Source organism: Glossina fuscipes, unplaced genomic scaffold (assembly GCF_014805625.2).
Source record: "Glossina fuscipes isolate IAEA_lab_2018 unplaced genomic scaffold, Yale_Gfus_2 2, whole genome shotgun sequence".
Lineage (NCBI taxonomy): Eukaryota > Metazoa > Arthropoda > Insecta > Diptera > Glossinidae > Glossina > Glossina fuscipes.
In genome coordinates, this window is record NW_023998416.1 from 29705025 (window position 1) to 29725006 (window position 19982).

General features: G+C 33.6%; 1 protein-coding gene across 1 annotated transcript; it reads left to right on the top strand.

Moving 5' to 3' along the window:
- Nucleotides 1–151: 151 nt before the first annotated feature.
- LOC119633577 (trypsin alpha-4-like) lies at nucleotides 152–15544 on the top strand. Its single transcript, XM_038027192.1, has 3 exons — nucleotides 152–303; nucleotides 5079–5137; nucleotides 14784–15544. The coding sequence occupies exons 1-3, from the start codon at nucleotides 152–154 to the stop codon at nucleotides 15542–15544; spliced, it is 972 nt and encodes a 323-aa protein (XP_037883120.1).
- The last annotated feature ends 4438 nt before the right edge of the window (nucleotides 15545–19982 follow it).

The window sequence follows — 19982 nt, forward strand, 5'->3', positions numbered from 1 at the left end:
CTTGGAGAGTTCTATATCTTGGCTGCAATTTATTCTGTTTTTTACTAATGGCTTGAATTCATGCGTCGTCGTGGTAAACTTCTTATTTTATTCCTGGATCTTGTATGACTACCTCTACTATGGATGCTTCCTTTTGGCTATTGGCGTGGAGATGTTTCCCTGTTATTTTTACGGTAGCGTCCTGCTGCAGGAATTTAAGCATATACCGTATGCCGTATTCTCAAGCAATTGGGTTGAACAGTCACGGAATTACCGCCAGGATACCACGATATTCTTAGAGATGGCTTTAAAATCAGTCACTATGTTAGCGGGCGGTATTGTAGAGATTAACTTGAATTCTTTCTTTGCTGTGTGCAAGATGGCGTATTCGCTTTTTACGGTTATTTTAACTATGAAGTAATCACCGACATATGGAAGATATTTTAATTTATTGATTTCAACCACGAACACGTGTATCGAGGTTTTATTATTTTTTCATTGTTTCAGAATCTAGCTGTTATTTTTATCTATATGATATCTGTGTATTTTGTTAAAGCTACTTGCGGGATTTTAACAGAGCAATAAACATTACAACTGATGTATTCCAGTTTATATTAACTGCGAAGGTTGTATTCGGTGAAAGAGAGTCGAATAAAATGCTTTAAATTATATTGTTTTCCTTTACTAATACTTAGATAGAGATAAGATTGGAATGGAATTCAGTTGAAGTTAACATCGTAGGTCATAAGACATAATTTTGTTTGCGGTTTTCGCGACGTAGCGATCTTTTTTTATAACAAACTAAGTATTGGATAATTTTATTAGGATAATTATTGCCCTGCACTACCAATTTTGGTTCAAAATATGATAATGACAAGAAAACGTCTTATTTTTTCGTAAGATTAGCGATCGGGCACAACAGCAAGTTGATACGCTCACATTGGCAATAACCGGATTAAGCTTCGCATTCTTCAACTTCTTAGCCAGATCAGAAAATGGTAATGCTTAAACACCTAAAGTGTAAATAAGCAAACCTTTTGCTTGCTGCTGCTTTCGACAAGTCGTATTTCCAATGTCAAATATTGTTCAGCTTGCAAGAGCTTTAAATAATTTTGTGAAATATATGATATGGACCAATCACTCAGAGAATATCACCTATTCGTATAACACGGTGACGGTCAGAAAGAACGAGATTGGCTGAGGTGGCCGCTGCTCAGTGGATGCCTGTCCATTCGGTAAATGTTATGCCTTCACCGACGGAGCACCCACCATAGTTAACACCAAAGCAAACTCTATTGAACTTGAGATTTGCACTCGCGGACACGTTGCTGTACGGCTTGATCAGGTCAGTATACAGTGTATGAGTTTGTAGCCATGTCTTTGGAAAAACTTCAAGAGGCTTTGAATTATCTGACTGGACTTTAATTGATCAAATTTTGCTTGCAGCAAATGTGCAAAGATGCATCACGCCTATTTTCGAACTCTGTGTTTGCGCATTTGGAAAGAATATGCATGCTACACGTTAACGACTATTAATTTTTTATTCCTAACAATTAGAAATTTTATACGTCACTGCATAAAAATTTACTATTTGCTTTTTTATATGGCAACGGTGTACCCTTTGTCTTAAATTTTTCACCCGTTGTTGTTAGTACTAAATCGTGCCCGGTGTTTGACATGTCGGCTTATTCCGGCTGCTCTGATCGTCTAGCAAATTGCACACGCCGTCTAACCGTAGATAACCTAACGCTACGTTCGAAATATCAATGTTTTATCCTAACGATATGTCCCGTTTTATATTTCAATTCCGTATATTCTATATGCATAAGTTTTTCTTAAAACCGCTTATATTATTCGTGGAAGTTACCAATGTAAGAGCAATATGGGCAATGGAATGCCTTTCCCTTCTTACTCTATCAGTCTCAGTTTGCTGAGGTTAATACTGAGTTTTTATGTTGATCATTTGTCCAAAAAATAATTCAAACGTCTCGGCTAATCATTTTCATCGGGCTACAATCGTACGGGCACAGGAGCTAAAGCATTAACAGAAAAGGCCGTAGAAACCGTAAGGTGGCCTCAGAAAAAATAAAAACATAGACATACAGGATCGTGGGTTCAGAGGTATATGGGCACCGTTAAACTGATCCAGAATTTTGATTTTATTGCCTATATTGTGTTTATTTTTTATATATGTTTTTAATAGAAAAAGAGAGAGAGAGAGAGAGAGAGAGAGAGAGAGAGAGAAGTTTTTTCAAACATAAGGAGCATTTCTTTCGCATATTTATTTGCATTTGTTGTTCTTTGCTTTGGGAGTCTTTTCACTATTCCTACACTTGTTTATTTTAATGTTCATCCAGATGTTTGTCTTGAAAAATTTGTCCGCAATTAACTTACGACTTTTAACTTTCAAAGCGAAATTGTTTATATCAATTAACAAAAAATTCTTTTCTTTTTTTGCAAAGTGCAAGATTTATGAGGTTCTACCGTTACTCTCTAAATGTATTTTCTTTTCTTTTTTTTTTTATTGGCTAACACATAAAATGCATTTAATTTTCTAGTGCGTTAGCCAACGTCGTCGCTCTGTCTCATACAGTTGCCAATTTTTTGGTTAGTTTATCATTTCATTGCTTCCAGTACTAACAGTTTTATTGGTTTCTTTATGTGTAAAACGAAATAAACTCGAAATAGTTTAGAATCGTAAGCAGCAGGACAGAATATGCGTACGCTTTGCGTGAGTAATTCTAGCGAAGCCTTCAAAAAGTTGAAGGACTCTGGTTGATGCTTAGAACAAATGTTGCCAGCTTTTAAAGGATCTCCAAATATTTACACCATCTTTACGATATATTGTATATAGATAGAAAAGCGAATTGCAATCATAAACCATGTTTGTTTAACTATCATTTCATGTTTTTTTAAAAGAAATTACTTAAAAACAAGTAAGAATATTGTAGTCGCGCAATGCCGACTATTTCACACTCTACATCATTTCGCCTAGTACAGTTTTTCGCTCCTTTTGATAGCAATACTCCAAAACGTACACATTATTTTTACGCATAATTGTCATGAAAGTCCGTATACTAGAACCTTAGCTTCTCCCCAAGGAAAGAGATCTATGTGATCCAAACTCACTATCGTCAAATTTTTTGCTGAAACGCTACTGCGAATTAATTTTTATCATAAAATATTAAAGATTAACCCTTTTTCCGAAGGACTTACTACTCAAGAGACAGCTTATGCGGAGTGGGATCAAGAAATCGAACCACGTGGTTCCAATTAGGTCAGCTTAATTTTTTTATTTAATTACTATCATAAAAAATTTTCATCAAAAAAAAGTTATATAGAGTTGCCATTTCCATAGGAAGAGTTATATGAGAACGGGTTCAGTCGGTCCAAAGTTTTCACAGTAATTTGGAATGCCAAGGTATTACTACTTAGACATCTTCGGCGAGAAATTTTGAAAATTGCACTTTTCTAAAAACTCGTTATGTGGGGAGTGGTAGAGAAAATGGACCTGACCGAGTTATTTTCAATAGCATTCGTCCTTGGGCCAAACTATGTATGTGTACCAAATTTGATCAAAATATCTGAAAAATCGCGACCTGCGATTGGAACACGCACGACCAAAGTTCTATGTTTTATTTTTTGATTTTAAATTTAAATGGATAATCAAACGACGGATTGACAATTGCACTGAGCCGACTTGGATATGCATAATAAAACCTAGTTATCCCGGACCTTAAGGACTTGCATGTTGCAATTATGTAAGCTTCCTCCATAGTCAAGCTAAATAACATATAACGCCGGCGTAATTTTCCGAAAATTGTGCTCATATTTTCAATCTGACCTGATTTCTTTTTATAGCCAGCCATAAAACAGCTAAAAAGACAAGCAGATTGATCGAGCGATCGGCAGTCGTATTGGGCTGTACATTTTTGCGAAACTTTCATCAATTCATGATAGAAGTAATGGCTCAATTTCATTAAAATCATTTCAGGAATAAACAATAACGACGAATACACACACACACACACACACACACATCCATACACATGAAGTGTTTATCGACTCTTATCTTGATTGCTATAAACAGAATACCAAACTTAATATCGTCATTTTTGTTTGCTGTGAACATGAAAATATTCCCTGCACTTGAAAGCTGCTTCCTCATAATATAATTTGAGTACGACATGAATCTTGTTATGACTTTATGTTCTTACTTGCACCTATAACTTTTGTAAACTGACTGCAATAATTGAAAAGAGCTTAAGTGGTACGGGTTAACTTTTCATGTTCTACTATAAGTGCTGAAGTTTTTTCTGCTTCGTTTTAATAAATTCTCTCCATACGTGAAAGTAAATGTATTAATATAATATATATACATATATTTATCCAGGTATGTATATATGTCTATTCATGTTTGTATTTAATTCTTTTGGTTTATTTATTCTAGTCTTATGGACAGGTTAGCTGAATTCAGTTAAACTTTATGAAAAAGTTTTAAAAGGTTTCATTTATACTCAAGAAAACTTTGCAGATTATTTGTTACTAAACGAAGGGTTGAAGTCGTAGGAACCAAGTTAGTTTGCTTTAACACAACAATATATAATTATAACAAAATTTTAAATTGTGCCATTTTTAATAATCTTTAATCTTTATTTAAGGCATTTATTTACTACGTTTAACATAATATGTAATTAAACAAAGTTCTAAGACCGTGAGCTTACTGCACTTATTTGAAAGCTTTCATCAGTCTTCTCCATTCTAGAATGAATGCATGTACCTACCTACGTTAAGCTTTACGGATGAGCATGAAGAAAATGGACTAAAAAGACAGCAACGCATATGTCTGCGATCGTTAAAGTGAATTCTGATGTAACAAGACACTCTTTGCTTGATTCCTTCAAATAATTGAAACTCTTTAGATGATTAAAATCTCTGACTCTGTATTTTTTTATTATATATTTTATTATTCTTTCCTATCACTTAACAACCAAGAAAATTGTACTCGCTTGTGACTGAATCCTCTATACGCTCCATCTTTATATTTTAATACATACAATATGAAGACTTCATGCCGATGAAAATAATTATTGTTGCAGTTTACGAGTTACGAGCAAACTCGCCAATTTTGTACTTTATGTTCTACTGCTTACATTATCAATCTACGTGCAGTAACTTTCGATGTTTTCATTAAAGTCGATGAACTCGATTATTTCATTTTTCCCGCCAAAGGCTAATAAACAGGTGGATAGGAGGAGAGAAGTAGACGGAGAGACCCACATACCTAGATCGATTCAAAATTTAATACTGACCACTAATACTTTAGAGAGCCTCCCAAATTGCCTTTAGGGTTTTACAAATGTTTCGACATAAGAATGAAATTTCGATATTGCGTGTGTGAGACGTAGATTTTTCCCATTTTTGTGCCGATGCTGGATGACCAGCTGTTGAATACATGTGCGTGCAAAATTTTACCGCTTTGCCCAGTCTAGTTAAGTGTAAGTAAAGAGCAAAAAAACTGTATTGTTTTGCTTTCGAAAAAGGAGGTGTTCCCGTCTTATGTTATCAAGCACTCTGCTGGGTTTTGGCAAAATGAACACATCCCTCGCCCTCCGGCGATTGCAGCATAAAAATTTATGATTCTGTTTATGTCGGATGTACTCGTCTTCGTTAACGAATGCTTAATAACATCTGAAAGGGTAAATATAAAGTAAACAAATGGACTTTTAATGGTCACTGCCTGCAATGGAAACTTTTGATTCCAGAGAAATTTTTGTTTTACATTGATTTTAATAACATTATTTTTATGTAACGTTATCTCTGAGAGTTTACCTTTCTATATGCATTTATCCTTTACTTATACTTGCCGAAACAAGGCAACTATCAACATTGTCTTAACATAGTGCTTAAAACATTCGAAAAATGTATGCAGTACAGTGAGTTGCTGCATTCTAGAAGAAGAAGAAGAAAAAGAAGAAAAATGAAAATCAATATGAGATCTACTTTATTTAAATGGTAGGTAGGGGATTTGCTACATTAACTCAACTTGAGCATACATCCACTCGGCTAGAGCCACACTCCGCCTTCCTTTCTCTTTCCCCACTTCTTTCTGACTGTTACCATGTCGCACGTACTGATGAGTACTATTGAGTAAAGAGAAAAATCCGATTCCTCTCCGGCATAATCTATGATTAAGCAAACAATTAGTTTATTTTTTCTTTGAGTATAGAATTTTTCCCGAACAAATTCTAATCCCATTTTTGAATTAAAACCTAATAAAATGTATATTGTCGCTAATAAGATGTGAAGAGCAATGTGTTTATATAACAGGCAAAATAGAATTTTAATAGAAAATGGAAAGCAATCTTAAATTCATGACATTTGACTGGCGGCGAGGATTAAATACATTACCGTACATGTTGTGCTCTTAATTGATTGATGATTTCACGGTTCAACATGTCGATCAATAAGTCACAGTACTCTGTAAGAAAAAGCAAAACTCTTCTTTGTTTTTCCTTTCTTGTAAAATACGAGTCTGTTCATCAACATAGTTCCTTGTAAGAATGTTAAAAAACGGTTCACTTTGTTTCTCTAACAATTCGATATCTTTTTTTCAAAGAAGATATCGAATGCATCGAGAAACGATTCGGTCATCAGCCGATCGAAATTTCTTTCTTTGCAGCATTCTTTTGAGAGATGCAAACAGGGGCAGTAGTTGAAAATTGAGTTCAAGGAACTTTGCTTGTTCAGGATTTTGTTTTATTTAAAGTGAACGCGGCATTCATTTAGAAAACAGTTTTCTTATGCCTAAGTTTTTATACAATAACGGTTTCTAGGATTTTAGGATGTCAGCTGTTTCTTGAAACCTTGCTTTTCGACTATCGAAAATAAATTAAAATTTTTTCAAGAACTTTGGCGCTTAATACTTTCAATATTGGCGCTATCCATGCAACTTCGTTTGAAATCTGAAAACCACCATTAACTTACTCTTTTCGAGCAAAGAGAAAGGTTTTAAGCGGTATTTTTCATATGTTTGATCAAACTCACGAAATTCGGATTTTTCATTGTTCTGGAAATATAAAATGTAGTGATCTCGTTATCACCAAATCACTCGTAACAGACAATTTGGATACTTGCTGTTCAACGGTTGGTAATGTTTAATAAGAGACAGTGGCATTTAATTGTCGGTCTCGGAACTTATTGACTTGCATATGTTTTAATTATCTGGTCTATCGTAACACTCAAGCTAAGTGACATCCAATACCGACATCATTTTGTGTCGTCTTTTAACTTTGTCTTTAATAAACGAAAATGTCTGTTTATATAAAATTAATTTTTTTTTATTTTATACATAAAATGAAAAAAAAAAACCTTTTTATTTAATGATAAGCAAGACGGCAAGGTGAACAGAATTCTCGTTTAGCAATTTTCATGTGCTTTATATCTACTTATGTAAATTGTATTGTGGTAACAATACCAAAAACAACATATCGTATATAAAGACTTTAACATACAGTAGCAGAGTCCGAAAGAATAGCAGCATGAGTGTGCCATAATTCTGTCAAGACTACAATTACATGTATGCCAAGTATATAAACTATTTATCCACATACACTCAAGGCCATTAAAAACACATAACCATTGTATAAGAGTAGTCCTATTATGTTCTTGTAACGCGCATTCGAAAGATTGCGAAAATGTTAGTGCGTGTTTTTATACCCTCTATAGGAAGAAGCGAGTCTCGGAATCTACTTGCAAAAAAGCTGGAATATGTAACAATTTAAACACTTTTAACCGGCTGGTAGTTGACATATTTTTTTTTTTTTCCTTTTTAATGGCTGGCTTATTTGATGAAATTGCAAGATTGTCTGATTTCTCGCCATAACCTAAAAAGGCTAAGCGGTCTTCTAATCAAGAGCTAAGCATAAAAGTTTCATAATTCGTAGTAACTATAGCTGACAAAGAACTTTAGATCATTTTTCCCTTTATTATCCAGGTCAATCAAAAAGCTATTTTTACTCACCTTTAATATCTCATCTTTACATCACTTACTCTATCGGCAAGATAGAGTAAGTCTTTTTCAAGTGGCAAAAGAATTGACATTTTCTTCCTCCCCCTTAGCTAAGAAGAGCGTCCGAAATTCGTCTCAAAGCAAGAGAAATTTTCGCATTCATTTTTCTTCTTTCTTGCTTTTGCTTACTTTAGACAAAAACTGCTTTTCCTTATATATTTTCGGTTTTTTTCATTTTAAATTTTCTACTAAACTGGTGTTGAACAATAAAAGTTTTTAAAGTTAATTGCTCAGGATAAACAAAAAATAAAAAAATGAATAACTAAAAGTAATTTTTCCTAAAAACGTACAAAAGTCAACACCTCCATATTTACAGCTTATGTTTACGTAGTGGAAAAGTGCATTTAGTTATGGTGTTATGTTTATAGTTCAACGTAATGCACTGCTTTTCGGGCAATATAATATTTTAGGGCAACATTCATTATTATTCTGTAGTACACATAAATATAATTTTAATATGCCTTACAACGCCCGTTTATAGTTACCCATATCGAGTAAATCCGCTATAACGAGTAGCGACCATGCAGCTATCTATAGAAAATGTGCTCTTCTTACTACTGCTTGAAATTAAAACTGTGTTGTTTCGACATCGACAGCTATAAATCGGCCCTAGGTTGGCCCCTTGGAATTAGCTTGTTTTCAATTTGTAGTAAATAAAAGCTCCACCTTAAAGGCAGTGTTTCTTTCTTTCAGTGCAACGCCAATCATAGGATAGTTTGGTCGAATGGAAATCCAATAAGCAATTCTTGATGAAAAGGAATTTTTGACTTTAGCACACCTCCAGAAGCATTTCCACCAGAATTTAGATATCTTATATCGTTCACAACACGTTATATGTGCTAGTTATACACTATATATATTATATGTTACGTACTATGCTATAAATATTATGGCTTCTAACTACTGAGCGCACGCTTTTCTGTGGGAAATAAGATCCTTTAAAGGGTTTTAAAGGTTTTTTGTTGATTTTTTATTATAAATTTTAAAATTTAAGTTTCTTGTTGTCTTTAGAAAATAACTGCAGTTGTACCGGATACATATTACTCTTTAAGGAGAACTAAACTCGTTTTTAAGTCGGAGATGGATCGAAGAGGTTTGAGGATTCTTACAGCTTACGTATGCAGTAGTTTGTTCCTATAAGCAATTAAATTTTATATTTTCACAATTCAACTAAAAAAATGATAAAGACATGCCAGACCTAACAATAAATGCCATTTTGCATTTTCATATATTTTATACAATTTATTACGCTATGAAAGCATAAGCCAATAACTGCTTTCCGTCATCAATGTGTTCAAGTGTGTGCTTTACTGATTTGCTGTCCGTTATCGCCTCCTCTGTTCCAACAAAATTACCCGTCAACATCCAAAGAGCTTGGGGTTAAATTAAATTTGTATTAAATCACTCGTCAGTAATTTAACGATAAACTGAACTACTTTCGTAAACACGTTTTCAACACTGGCTAATAATAATAATAATAATAATAATTTTATATAATTTAAACTTGATGAATGGTTTCATACCAGTTCACTTTAGCTCGAACTAAATACAAATAAACATATATAAATATATATGTAAATTTTAACGTTTATAATAAATATTTGATTCAATTATTTTCAAATATTTAATAAACATTTGAATAAATGTCAATAAATAATATCTTAATTAAGTTGAAGTAATTGAAAATTTTGGGCATAGTGCCGTGCAGGCCTAGTGCAGCGTAGATAAATTAATATGAAATCTTGTTAACGTTTGTCGAGCTACATTTCACAATTAACGGATTAAGGAAAATTTACTATAGCATGCACGCGCTCACCTTCGAATCTTAGCAATTTTAGAGAAATACAAAACACAACCATTTACTTGGAGCACTTAAGAATTCTGGCGGACAACGTTAGGATGCTTGCGAAGATACAGCCCTTTCGGTGCAAACGCTAATGTTGAGACGACCGCTATCATCCTTTATACCTATAAGAAGAAGATTTTTAGATTCGAAAAACACATTCAAAGTTTGCAAAGAAATGTCGTACGCTATTTTATCTAACCTGGTGTGATATATAAGCTTTCAACAATATTGCATTGAATTAAGAATGCGCATATTTGTGCCGCGAGGTGGCGGGAATATCATTCGCAGATGTTTTTGCCCCTTACATTGTTGACAAACCAATGCGGAGTTACATTAGGGTGGCCCAAAGTTTGCGCAAGATTTGAATTTGCCGCCCTTTTGTGCGGTAAAGTGTTAGCAATGCATCACAGATATTGGTGTTCGATATCACGCTATGATAAGCCAGTTCTTTCTGCATTAATTGAATGATCTTGAAATGAACGACATATGGTTTCAACGAGACCATGCCACATGCCGTACATCTCGTGAAACAATTGAGATTTTAATATATGAGATATTCCTTGGTCGTGTATTCCCATGTTTTGGTGGTCAGAATTTTGATGTGCTATTCCACACATAACCCTATACCATCTACATTATGCTTCAAAAAAAAAAAAATTATGACTGAAAAAAAAAATCTGTTTTCCACTTAATTTAAATATTGCGTAGATTTTGCGACATCTTATGTATATTAAGTGAAAGATAAAATTACTATCGAAACTCTCAACAAAGTGTTCATTGGGACTTAGAACGTATGCGTAGAATTGCAGTGATCGGTTTTGATCGTTATCTCTTAAAAACCGGTACTACCACATATAGAGGAATGGTCTTTGAAGAAAATGTGACTAAGGCCGATTTCTTCGCGCGTAGACATTTAAGGCAACTATGATATTTTACGTGTCGCAGTTTAATAAATTTTGCCCATGAAGCAAGGTACAGAGAGATACTCTTTAAAAACTGAAATAAGAAAGTACTTAAGAAAACCGAAATTATTCTCTCGCAAGCTCCTATTTGCGAATATCAGTTGCCGATTTATGGTCCTCGATGTCGTGTAAACTTGGAAGCTTTGGATTACGGAATTGCTGTAACAACTAGAGTGCTTGCAGCTGCCGATGACGTGTACACTTTTCTTACTAACGAATTAGAAATCTTTCGTTCGTCAACATTTTCGTTCACAAAAGGATAATTTGGTTTAAGTCCGTAAGAGAAGCTGCATTACGTCTGGTAATCCAATAAATTTTGTTCGCCTCCGGACAAAAAGCTGTAGTCTTCTTATTTACATAAATCACCCGCATAGATAGGAATGCCGCAAAGATGAGCATAGTCACTTATTCATTAAGTGTCACCGATCCAAAAAATATACATAATATACAAGGTACGATCTACAACATATAGCGAGAGTGCACAGATCTTAGCTTCAGAGTATAATCAAATGCCGTAAATAACATTACGACGGGTAATAAAAAGTTCGGATCATACACATACAGAACATGATGCATTCGTTGCAATTATTTATCTAAATGACTGATCATCTGATTGTTGATCGGCAATACTAACTGCAAATATTGGAAATTTTGCATACATTTTCGTAAATGCGAAGCTAATTCTAAATTTAATTATGCGATATAATATTAAAAAAAAAGGAGAGCCGATAGCCTGTGTTGCTAGTGCTCAATGTCTCTTTTTTTAGTCTAAGAATTCAATTCATTAGTCTAAAATTAAAATAATAATAATAATAATAAAAAAAAAAGAAGGAAATGGAAAATTTTGGGTAAATGAACAAATTTAATTGACGGACGATTTCTACTTATCCACATACTATGGGTAATATTTTCATTGCTTTAGAACGTGGATGTTCGATCATTCTTTTTTTTTTCACAACTCGCCGCATCGTTTCATGGCATTGCATTTTTCGTAAAAAAAGTATAGAATCATAATATTTTTGTTTTTCAATTGTTATTGTCGAAGGCCCATAACAGTTAATGCTTGTAACAACAGGCTACATACAAATGCTGATAATTTGTCGAAGAGACTCTGAGAACTATTCACATTTGTGGTTGAGTGTTTTGTGAGTTATATATGAAAATCAATTGATAAACAATTGTTTGAATGTTTATCTGGATTATTCGATTCACTTGTGGTTTAAGGCAAACATTGAAATGCCTGCGAACATTAAAAACCTAAACTACGTAAACGGCTACATGAATCCTGAACAATGAAGTCAACAATGTAAAAGCTGTAATAACTGCAGTCCATCACTATTATGACCACATACTTATGATGAGCATTTGAAAGATATTAAAAATGTATTTGCTATCGAAGGATGGAAGTGCGTTATATTTTCCCTCTCGTTTGTAACGCATAGAAAAGCGCGTCAGTGAACCCTTTTCGGTAAATTACGGGCTTTTTTGAATTTTTTTATATTCCGGTGTCTTGCTTAGCAAATATCTATTAAAGTTTGAATCGCCGAAGGATAAGCGGAATAACACCTCACCATGTTCGTCCGACCATCTGTTCGTCTACCCAACTGCATAGTATCTCCGGTTAAAATGAAGTTATCGCCTACAAATTAGTAAAAAAATTTGAAAATGACATATATATATTTTGATTTCCGATTTCAAGACTATCAATGCTTTACAAGGGGACATGTTTAAGTCGTTGAAAAATCTGACAGCGATTAAGAATGAGTTATATATATGTATATCAAGTGAATATTGGAGCGTTACGAAGGGTTGCCCGCCTTTCAGCTCAGCCTTTCTTATGTAATAAAAATTTATATTTTCGAAGTTTCCTATTTTGTTGCGATATATTCGTGTGCATCCGCTTTCCTCTTTCCCTCGTTAGAATATCTCGCTAGAACATCAATTGAAGAATGACGAATGAAAATAACGATATTGCGCTCTTGTCAAACGAGCATTTATTTACGATAGTTATCTTTATATGGAACAGTAAAGAACAGATAACGATATTAATGAAATACTCTCCCGTATATATGACTTACTCTCTCGTATATATGACTTATTCTACCGTATATATGACTTACTCTCCGAGTAGCATGTGTGTCGTCACAATCTGAGGAACTAATTAAGGTAAAATTGTCCTAATATTAAACATTTATTTCTCAATGACTGAAACGCTAAATTATGAATGAAAAAAGTTATAAATGCAAAGCATGATAAGACGTCATAAACATTGCTAACTTATCCCTTATAAATATTAAAGTCCAAATGTGTTTTTCAAATTTTGATAGTTCTAATAAAATTTTGATAACTGCAATACGCACATATTCAAAAGGCGTAATATATGTATTTTATAGTTTCCTCACTTGTTGCAAAAGTGGGTAATATTTTTCTTAGTAACATCTTCTACTTGATGTAAAACCGAATTAGCTGGAAATAAAAAAGAAATCTTTTTTTAAGTGCTAAGTCAGAATTATGTTGCAGACCTCTCAAGTCAAGTTTTCATTGCTGAAAAAATCGAGTGATAAGCTTTTATACTTCCCTACTGTCGTTCAGTTGGTTCTTTACGAAAATTTTAATATTAAATGCTCTTAATGGTTTCTATAGAATTTTTAACTGATGAGGCGATGGCGCTGACGGTGGTTTGAATGATTTGTAGCAGTTCCGTGATTTCAGTTGAAGTCCCGATTTGGATTCCGGTTTTTATTGCCTTAAAATGCATGAGTTTATCTCTTTCGTTATTCCCTATTGACTTATTTCTTAAAAAGCCAATAATTTTTTTAATAAAATTTTATCTCACTACCAGCCACATTTAAACGCCTTTGTTTCCAAGTGAAATCGTTTAACGGAATCACTGAAATTAGTGTCAATGTTAACGGCATATTACTGCACCCGCTTAGCGAAACTTTCTGTTTCCATCCACAAGATATTTTAAGTGATATGCAAGAAAGCGCTGTTGGTAACGAGTAAAGGGTAAGACATAGATATTATATCCTATTATCAATGGCTTAAATGGGGATAAAAAAGTCTTTTACACGTCATTTGTATTATTATTTGATATATGTGCACATTTTCTCCTAACCGAAATGTTTTCAAGAAGATTGCAAGCTATTTTAGACAGCAGTACGTACTTAAAGTTGCATGCAGTTCAAGCACGTTTGAGAAGAAGAGAAGACCAACCAAGTCTAACAGAAAAGAAATCTTTTACCGATTAGAAGCTAGATGAAGAAGTGGCTAAAGCTAAGAACTCACCAGAGCAATTTAGTTTAGTTTAACTTGAACCGCAAACGTCTTAATTTTGAATCCGATTTCTTTTTACTCTTGGCGATTAGGACTATGCTTTTTAGGAAAGCTTTCTTTTGTAAACGTTGCAAGCGTTTTGACAAACTGCATATACCTCTCCTCCTTCGAAGTTGAGTAGAAAATTTTTTAAAATGGTTTAAACATCCTTTGCTGCACTGAGTAACGATGAAACCAGAGATTTTTATGCGATTCCAATAAACTAAGGCAAAAAGATAAAGAGAAGAAGCATAAAAGCGTATAAAAGTAGACTTTCTTCCCTTCTAATCGCATTTTGCATATGTATATGTATGTGTATGTGCATATATTTAGCCAAAAAATAAATTAATTAAAATTGAATTTTGAAATGATATCTAATCGCGATAAGCGAATCGCACTTTCTATTTTTAACTTGGTTGGTGGATATGCTATGCATTGCGATTATTATTAAGATTCTTTGCATACGTCATCGAAATCGGCACCAAACACATCTTATCAAAACCATAAAACTTTTTCAAATTTCGTCTAATTTATTGCTGGTCTCTGACGGTATCTATAAAAAGCAATATTTACTGAACAGAAATTTAGTAACCCATTAATATGCATAACGTTGCGATCTTACTATTAGTTGCAGTTTGGGTTTTAACTGCAACTAGAGCGAAAGCTAATATATCAAAAACCGATGGAAGAATTATTGGTGGTACAGCGGTCAACATAAGCTCATTCCCTTGGCAAGTTTCTCTGCAAAGGAGCGGCGAACATTTTTGTGGTGGAGCTGTTCACAATGAAAACACTATTATAACTGCTGCTCATTGCCTACAAGCCGTTAAAATATCCGCATTAAAAGTTCGTGTTGGGTCTTCGTATTGGAATTCGGGTGGCACATTAGTTGCGGTAGCCGCTCTTAAGTGGCACACAAGTTATGATAATCTTACTCAAGTCAACGATGTGGCTATTATTCGTTTGGCCACCAATTTAACGTGTAGCTCCAGCGTTAAACCCATTGAACTGGCTACTGTCGCTCCTGTTGATAACGCTGCCGCAGTTGTCACTGGTTGGGGTAGAACAGATGTTGGCAAATTTTCTAGACCATCTGAGCTAAGAGCAATACATGTTAATATTGTTAGTCGCGTCAAATGCAGTTCGTCGAGATATGGTCACGGACTGTACGTTAAACCTTCAATGATTTGCACTTATGCTAGTGGGAAGGATCATTGTTATGGTGATTCCGGTAGCCCATTAGTGTCGGGAGGGCTTATGGTTGGTATCGTCTCTTGGGGATATGGTTGCGCTTTGCCTGACTATCCTGGAGTTTATGCTGACATTGCCGATCTACGTGAATGGATAGTCAAGAATGCTGTCACTATTTAGGTTAATAAGAGTTTATAAATGAAATGAAACATGAAAACGCAAAAGGTTGGTAAAACAAGTTATTTCGCTATTCTATTTTTCTTGCATTTGTGTTGATATTAACGTATTTCAATTGTATTCAACAGAAAGAATCAAAAAAAAAAGAGAGAGATAGAGAAGTTATTCGAAATTATTTTCTTGCCAAAAATTTAATAAAAAGTTGTAAAACAAATAACTTGGGTTTCGTGACATTATTTTTAATAGATGCTGCAAAGATCTTAAGTTTTGCATCTACCATTCTCTGGTGGCAATGATGACTTTAATTATTATCGTTATATGCCCCTACGCACACTCAATGTCCGTCACGGCAAACAAATAAAATGTTGATGTGCTTTTAAGAAGTCTTCACAATTGTGGTTAAGGGTCATCTGAACAATGTTTGAAAATCAATTGTTGAACAATTGAATGTTCAACTGATTGTCAGGTTGACTTGTGGTTTCAAATATATATTCCAATGTCAGTTAACAACAACGCATACTTTGTCTTTTTAGACTTCATTGTAAAAGTTGTGTGAGATAGCAGGGAACAAAAGTTCCGTCATCACATATACGATAAGCACTTATATACACTTTAACTTTTATTATCGTCGTCTGATATTGACAATGATATGTGAAGAAAAATCATTAAAAAAGAACAAGAAAAATGTATTTATTCTTATCTGTGAAATAAAATGCCCCCTATATAGAAAAGAACAAGAAGAAGAAAAAGAAGAAGAATGCATACGAACAATAATAATAATAATATTAGTAATGAAGAAAGTTTTCCTCACCAGGTCGTATAAGCAACATTTTTATGGCGGTCGTTTTGTCTGGTATTATATTGCAAAATCTGTACATTTCCTTTCCTATACATGAACAATTGTGTAGTAAACTAAAAATATAATTTTACATATGACGTTATCGAAAAAGTATTGAGCCTATAATGTAGCAAAAACTTAAATAAACTTTAATAGGAATATATGGAAGGGCATGAATTAAATGCGTCAGCAGATGTTAAATGTTTCGAGTTTCAACATTTGCCGAGTCCTTAGAATGCGTACAAATATGTTAGTTTTCCAGTAATTGCCTATGACTCATAAAGTGAAATATGCATGTAACGTTCTGGAAGATTTTCACGACATTTGTGGTAGAATTTACTATGTGGATACTCCAGTGCCTGTGGGAGATAAGAATGGGACGACACCGTGTTTTGAGCTTAACATAAGTCTATTTGTCAGATCCTTCCTTTGTAAGGGTTCTCATCAAAGGTCAGCCCTTGTATGACAACTGCATTATATATTTTACATTTTTTGATTGTGAGATTTTATTAGACGATTGCAAGCTATTGAGTATCGGTTTTGCTCAAGTTTAGTTTATTTGCGATATCGCAATGTTTTTCTTTCTAAATGAATTTATTGCAAGCATTACGTTAACAGACCAGACAGTGAATTCAAACTTACTTGGAATTATATTATTTGAATTTGTTTTCAAATCTCCTTGAAGGTTACCAAGTTTATGACGAAACTAAAATAGTGGATGACTTATTCAATGTTGTTCATGACATTTATAATAAATTTGTAAAGAAAGAGAGAGACCAAGTATTGTGTATTCAATCGAATACCTGTGAAGTGTTTCTTTTTTCTAAATATACACCGTACAGTATATGTGGTAAGCGCAAGTTGAGTTTGAGAAAATATATTATACAAAAGTTGCTATAAGATTACCGTTTATTAGACGAAGCGATTCAGAAGCACTTTTTGAATTGGTTTAAACATGGGTGGCCGCATTTCTATGCCATGTGTGTCCATGTTTTTTGGACTCAATCGGGAGAATTGGATTGGATGGTATCATTTCAGCCCAAATAAGCCTTTATACGGCAACAGGCTCCAATTTTTAGTGTTTTGTAATAAAATTCGATCCCAAAATCTATTGAAGAAAATTTTGGCACAAATTTCCTGTTTCTCAATCCCTTCTATGTAAGGATTCTTGTAAACCTATACAAAGTATATCTTCTAAAAATAACAAGTCCTCCACAAACATCTCACTTCTATTTAATTTGGACAACTTCAGTTGCCATTTTCATCCGCTCGTTTATTTGGCTTCTCAAGGAAAGCACGTTTACTTTCAATATTTTGTGGCGAAACTATGTGAAAAATGTTATTGGGTTGAAACTGTGTAGGGCTTTGCCGCTTACAACGTTTTAACTTTCTAATTTATACTTTCTTTTCTTATGTAGACATTGTTTGCTGCCTTTGTAAAGCGTCTAAAATATTTGCCATCGTTTAACCTGACTAAACCGTTTTGCCAAACTCTGGTATTGTTAAGCTTTTTACAACGTGTGATAAATTTAAGATAAGATGTGGATTCGAATGCTTTGTAAAGAGATCACAAACAGAAGTGTCGCGATAAAATGCACTTTGGGAAAATATTCAATGCGATTCACGATCTGGAGAGTTGTGTTAGATCTTGCATTTAACATGCATTTAAGATGCATTGCGCTATTTTATTTTCAAAAACAATCCTATTTTGTGGTTTAAATTCATTTAAAAATTGCGAACACGTTTGGATCGCATAAGTTTTACTTAATATTTTCCAAGAAATTTTGGAAAGGAAAACTGGATTTTAGCTTAAACTGTTTCGTTTGACACAAACCTAGAACTTGTACAAGAAATGCGACGCGAAGACTAAGCTAAATAAAGTTAAACAGCTAACCCTTGCTAAGCCCCATGAATATTTTCATTATAAAATCGCCAAACCTATATCTTGTTCCCATGAAAACTTTTCGGAAACTTTGATCGAACTTAAGGTGTTTTACAAATTTAATTGCGTTAACTGTGCTTTGTCTCTTCTTATCGAACGGCCTATTACTGTTCATCGATTTGTAGACTGGAATACCGAAATTTATGCTTTATACATATAAGGGTTTACTTTTTAGGAGAATGTACCTAAAAGTAACCCGTTCTTAACAAAAACTTAGCGGAGAAAGTTTATATATGTCTTTATTGTTATTCTGAAGCAAATCACATCAGGGTGGACTGTAAAGGCTTATTCTATATTAGCAGGTTGGTGGAACCTTAGAAAAAAAGCATCCATGACAGTGACTTTTGAACAATTTTTCAAAAAGAAATATTAAAAAATGTAAATACTTGGATTTAAAGCATTTTTTCAAATTGCGGTAAGAAATTTTCGATAAACCGATTGTTTCAACACACGTTCAAAATGATGCCGTCCAATTAATTTTCAATGCTTGAGCCAAAATATTTCCCCAAAATAATTCGAAAATTTGCAATCCTTGTGCTGCACGTACATATACATAGATACATGGATATGGATGCTTAAACTTATTAGGTCGATTAGTCTGCACCGGATGGTATAATAATAGATGGATCTATCTTAAGTTATTCAGCGTATTCGATATATCCCCGTAAATTTAATGTAACCTTGTCTCACAAGATTACCAGAGAAGCAAAGGAATGTTTTAATTTCGTTTCTTTGCGCGCTCGTGCCTTATAAGCGCGTAAGTATGCGTGCATGGCCATGCTATTTCTTTATATAGATTATTAGTCTCTTGAATTTTGCGGCCTACCTGCATACCTGCAATCAATATAAGGAGACAATTGGCATTTTTTCTCTGTTTAAAGCCGTTGGCAACCTTATGTGAGGTACTTGTGAAAGCCTTAACGTAGGCAACGGCCTATAAAATATACGTTTGTTTTAGTTGAAACTTTGTTTTTTTTTTTATTTTTTTTTTTTTTTTAATAGGTATAACTTTACATTAAATTATGCAAAACCTACACAAAACATGTTCATAGTAGTAAAGGATGAAATGAAGACAACGGAAACATGTGAAAGGAAATTCAATTATATGTCAAATAAAATGTCGTAAATATCTTTTAAATTAAATAAAATTCTTTTAAATATTATTTTATTGCATTGCTTAATATAATTTTATAGCGATATTGGCCGCAAATTGTATTTATTTTTTTTTTTTTTTGCCCTAAATCTATTAGCAAACAATGAAAATTAACGATATTGGAAACAAAAAAAACAAATGCAATTGTAAAAAGAAATTTTCGGAAGCTTGATATCAAACACGAACACCGCGAACATGTTGTAAGTCAAATACCGCGCACGTTGTCAAACATTCTAGTTATATTACGAAGAAAAACATTCGAAACGAACTTCAATTATATATTAAATAAAATACTTAAAACTCTTTTATATATATATTTGTTTTTTACTCCATTTTATTTGTATGGTCTTTAGCGTGATATTAACCCCAATTTTATTAGCAAACAATGTAAACCAACAACAAGAATTGGAACGCGTGTAAGGAAATTTTTAAATGTTTGATATCAAACTTAGTAGAACCCGAACATGTTGTAAACCAAATATCGCACGTTGTCAAACTTTTATTTTAT

What these genes read in the sequence shown, in the direction of transcription:
- LOC119633577 (XM_038027192.1), top strand. Translation starts at nt 152, where the DNA reads ATGTTTCCCTGTTATTTTTACGGTAGCGTCCTGCTGCAGGAATTTAAG. An exon ending in GCTTTAAAATCAGTCACTAT is followed by an intron (nt 304 to 5,078) that starts GTTAGCGGGCGG and finishes TTATTGTTGCAG; the next exon opens with TTTACGAGTTACGAGCAAAC. An exon ending in TGTTCTACTGCTTACATTAT is followed by an intron (nt 5,138 to 14,783) that starts CAATCTACGTGC and finishes ATATGCATAACG; the next exon opens with TTGCGATCTTACTATTAGTT.